Source organism: Entelurus aequoreus, linkage group LG23, assembly GCF_033978785.1.
Source record: "Entelurus aequoreus isolate RoL-2023_Sb linkage group LG23, RoL_Eaeq_v1.1, whole genome shotgun sequence".
Lineage (NCBI taxonomy): Eukaryota > Metazoa > Chordata > Actinopteri > Syngnathiformes > Syngnathidae > Entelurus > Entelurus aequoreus.
In genome coordinates, this window is record NC_084753.1 from 29,667,059 (window position 1) to 29,672,058 (window position 5,000).

At 39.1% G+C, this 5,000-nt stretch overlaps 1 protein-coding gene across 1 annotated transcript in view; it reads left to right on the plus strand.

The window, feature by feature from the left end:
* Positions 1 to 5,000, plus strand: part of nrbp1 (nuclear receptor binding protein 1) — a 43,829-nt gene that overhangs the window by 38,575 nt on the left and 254 nt on the right. Inside the window, exon 18 of the mRNA XM_062035026.1 lies at positions 4,315 to 5,000. This exon is cut by the window's right edge and continues 254 nt beyond it. Within this exon, the coding sequence (XP_061891010.1) occupies positions 4,315 to 4,410 (96 nt within the window). The 3' untranslated portion in view covers positions 4,411 to 5,000. The remainder of the gene's footprint in view (positions 1 to 4,314) is intronic.

Sequence of the window (5,000 nt, forward strand, 5' to 3'; positions counted from 1 at the left end):
GATTAATATCAATAAATTAACATTAATAATAAATGACAGTAAAATAAGCACACGTATGACTGAGGAGTCATAGTGTAACTTTGTGTAGTGTTTGAGTCTTCCGACTTTTTGTGCGGCCATAAACGCACCAGTGGTTTAGTGCTATGCGTGTTGGTGACAGATGACAAGTTGGTTTTGGCCTGGTTTGTACGGCAGAAAATGACTCGTTTTTCGAGATAGAAGTGTTTTACTCATGTTTTTGGTGTGGTTATGGCCGAATATAAACAGTTTTGCTCAATAAAGTGATCGATATAATTCCTGGCCTCGAAGCATCTCGATAGACGTTACAATAATTGAACGGTGGTGCGCGGCATATATTTGCTGTGCGCAGAGGACACTTGAGCAGTGCGCAATTGCGCAGGCGCGCACCTTAGAGGGAACGTTGCTTGGCAGTCCATGTCTTGTTGAAAACACGCCATTCTTCATCAACTTTTCTCTTTTTAGCGTCTCGGGTGTAAACTGTGCATCACTTGTCGCTGTGCATCTTCACTCACAGGTTACACACGGACATACGCCCATAAATAACACTTTTCAAAATAAAAGCAGCACAGTTGTATTGCGCGCATGACATTGATGTTTTTTCAACTTTATTTTGTAATTTGTGATTGCAGTTGTTCACATTAACTCACAATCACGCACGTGCATACGTCCACATGGAAGTAATACAAATAACGCTTTTCAAAACAAAAGCAGCACCGTTGTATTGCACACTCGACACAGATACTTTTTAAAATTTATTTTGTAATTTATGATTGGCCTCACGCGGGCCGGACAGGGACGCACAAAGGGATGTGGCCCGCGGGCCACAGAATGCCCAGGTCTGCACCAGACTCTAGTCCTCCAAGCCACAAATCAAACGTGATCTATAGTGGTCGGCGTATTCATCTAAATCACAGGTGTCAAACTCAGATCTGGCCCGCAAACACCTGGAAATGATGTTTCAATAAAGTACTTCATATTTTCTCACTAAATGTAATGGATTTTTTTTCATTTTGACAGAAAAAAAAAATTTACTGCTTGAAATTGCATGCCTTTTAAACTTTAATAGTATCAATTATTGTAACAAATATTACAGTATATATCATATTTTCCAAAAAATTTTGTCTAAATAAAAATACTTAACTTTACATCAAACTACCCATCAAATTCATAAAAATGACAATACATTTTACGTTGCTCTTTACAGCATATTACTGTAAGTTGGAAAAAAAACGAAATTTGTTAAAATTCTGTTGACTGAGCTGCCGGTTTTTGACTGTAAAATCTAGGGTTGTTGTTTTTAACGGTGTATTACTGTAAACTGTTTTTACGGTACAAAAACCGGCATCTAAATTGCCAGAATAAAAAAGGAACTTGTACTGTTTTTCCATTAACAACATAATGTTGTAAAAAACCAATGTAATAGTAAAATTCTGGCAACTAAGCTGCCAGCTTTTTCTGTAAAACCCCCTCAAAAAACAGTGCTACTGTTTTTCCATTTACCCTAAAATGTTGTAAAAAAAATTTAAAAACACTATTTTACAGTCTAATTTAGTACATGTAAAGTTTTGACTGTAAAAAGGACAGTCTACTTAAAACAATATATATATTTAATAATGATCCAGAGGCAAATTCATACATTATTCACTGTTACAAGTGGCCCTCTGATGGCAGCCATAACTGCCATGTGGCCCTCAATGAAAACCACTTTGACATCCCTGATCTAAATAGAAATAATATGGATACCAAGGCGAGTACTGGTATCGGATTGATACTAGCGTGGTGGGATTGATACTTAAGTTGCAGTTTCTGTTTTATCCGTCCAGCAAATGACTTGATTCCCCTCAGAGTTTATGCGCCTGTCAATGCAAACAGTGTTATTTTTCACAAATATGTTTATTATAGTGGTTTTGTTGACATTTTGAAATGAATATTTTTTATTACATTACTTTTTTTTGTTAATTTGCAATAGTGACTACACAATTGTGTTTTTATAATCAATCAATCATCAACGTTTTTAATATAGCCCTTAATCGCAAGTGTCTCAAAGGGCTTCGCTATCTTTGGGCAAGGAAAAACTCCAAAGATCCCAGCTGGGTGAAAAGAAGAAACTCCTGAGAAGTGACCGCAGATGTAGGGTCTCCCTTCCAGGGCGAATGGCTGTCTAGTGGGTGTGATCATTGTTAAATTGATAAATAATGTGGGGAAGCCAACAGATAGTCAAAGTGGGATCTTCTTCCGGGCTGAGCCAGGTCAGCTACACAGGGACGTCCACAGCTGGACATGGAAAAATGATCCAACTCTAGTCCGCTGGTACCTCTCTGGAAATGATTTGTGGCCTCCCCAGGCAGGAGAGGGGAACACAGAGCAGCAGATCAGCTAGTCTAAAAATGGGTCTATTTAAAAAGTGAGTTTCAGGGCGGGAGATAAAAGCTTCTACTCAGGTAGTATCTCAAATTATTGCTGGTACGGCTATGGGGCCCGAATAGACAACTGAAAAGGGATCATTTGTGTGACGACCGGGTGTGGGTGTACGTTCTCTCAGAGATGCAGATCGGGCTTCGGACACAGCTTGCAGGTAAAGAATGATTTATTTAAACATAAATCAGACAGGAACAAAGAAACACGTGCTCATAGCACTTAAGGTAGAAAACTAAAGGACTAGCGTGGGAGCTAGCAAGCCAAAATAGCCTAGTGTGAAAACTAGCAGCTAAAGCGCAGGAAACAAAAGTCGTCAACTGTTGTATGAAAACAAATTACGATGCAACACAGACTGAATGAAAAGGCAGGCTTATATAATGAAGACGATAATGAAAAACAGGTGCGCGTCGGGAACACCCGCGGCAGGTGAAAGTAATCAGTTGCTATGGTAACAAACTCAGGTGCATAAACAGGAACTAGAAAGAGATCAAAACTAACAGAAAAACACAAGTGACTAGAAAACGTAAACAGAAATATGATCCGGGCAGCGGATCATAACACATTTGTATCCTATTCTTACATATTTTAACATTGTTTTAGTTATACAAATATTTTTATTTGCAGGACATATTTTTACTGTGTTCTCATAATTATAATCAAAAAACAAATTCACAAAATGATTCAATGATTTTGGCGTTTCAAGTCAATAAGTGTCAGTTTCGGCAATATTAGCCTTGTATTGTAATTTGTATCTCATCCAGACCAAAATTCACAGTATCGCCCACCGCTAGTGCTCTAACAAAATGGAAGAAGATACATAGCAATCGATATAGAATAGACAGGAGATGGAATGATGCTGATTTTGGGACTTTTTTAAAGAAAATTCCCAAACAAAAACTGTTTGGAGTCGTGGAGGTGACCTCTGACAGTGAAAAGCCTAAAGTGGGAAAAATATAGTTTTTGGAAGAGGGATTAGAAGTAATTTAAATAAATACGAATAACTATTGAATAACTTCAAAACACTATTTACTAGAGATGTCCGATAATGGCTTTTTTTGCCGATATCCGATATTGTCCAACTCTTAATTACCAATTCTGATATCAACCGATACCGATATATACAGTGGTGGAATTAACACATTATTATGCCTAATTTTGTTGTGATGCCCCGCTGGATGCATTAAACAATGTAACAAGGTTTTCCAAAATAAATCAACTCGAGTTATGGAAAAAAATGCCAACATTTATTATTGAAGTCACAAAGTGCATTATTTTTTTTAACATGCCTCAAAACAGCAGCTTGGAATTTGGGACATGCTCTCCCTGAGAGAGCATGAGGAGGTTTAGGTGGGCAGGGTTGAGGTAGGGGGTGTATATTGTAGCGTCCCGGAAGAGTTAGTGCTGCAAGGGGTTCTGGGTATTTGTTCTGTTGTGTTTATGTTGTGTTACGGTGCGGATGTTCTCCCGAAATGTGTTTGTCATTCTTGTTTGGTGTGGGTTCACAGTGTGGCGCATATTTGTAACGGTGTTAAAGTTGTTTATACGGTCACCCTCAGTGTGACCTGTATGGCTGTTGACCAAGTATGCCTTGCACTTGTGTGTGTGAAAAGCCATAGATATTATGTGACTAAGGTTTATTGGCGCTCTGTACGTCTCCCTACGTCCGTGTACACAGCGGCGTTTTAGAAAGTCATGAATTTTACTTTTTGAAACCGATACCGATAATTTTGAAACCGATACCGATAATTTCCGATATTACATTTTAAAGCATTTATCGGACTGCTCTACTATTTACAAATACATAAGATTCCTGCCCAGTTCTATGAGGAAATGTGTTGGTGTAATTGAAGCTGATGTCTCCATGTCCTCCCCCAGGGCGATCAGCCCCGACTCGCATCCGTTCTCGAAGAGGCCTTCTCCAAGTTCTACAGCCGCAACGGTTCTCTCAACCCCGTCACGGTTTCCTCATAGCTAAGGACGGGGCAGCGGGCCCTCCTTCAGACACGGCCCACCTCTACTGCCTCTAGTGGACGGACAAAAGACTGCAGTCTTGGTATGTTGTGGTGGGACAACGCTGCCACTAAGTGGTTTCTCTTTTATGTCATCAAAGTCCAGTTCAGCTATCTGCTTCTCCTCTGAGAGAAAAGCCTCGTCGTGGAAGGAAAACTTACTCTATGGCTTACTTCTCTCACTTGTAAAGTCTTGAAATATTTAAGGAGAAAGGCTGCAAGAGCGTATTTTCCTTAAGTCAGTATTAAAAGTGTATTTTTAACATTTTTACTTGTTTAAATAGATGTCGTTTTCTTTCCTCCCATTCTGCAAACTGAAGTGTATTCCGCTGTTGTAAAGTCTGCTGGTTGAAACTGTCATGCTGGCTTCTAGATCAAATTATTTATTTGTCTTTAAGTGAAATTCTCTTACTGAATGTAGGCTCCTCCCCCAAAACGTTGACTTTGCTGTTACTTTCTACCACCAACTTTGACATGACTGTGAAATGTGTGAAATAGAGGCTGCTTTACATCAATGTGAACATGACCCTTTTTTTTCTTTTTTGTATTCTG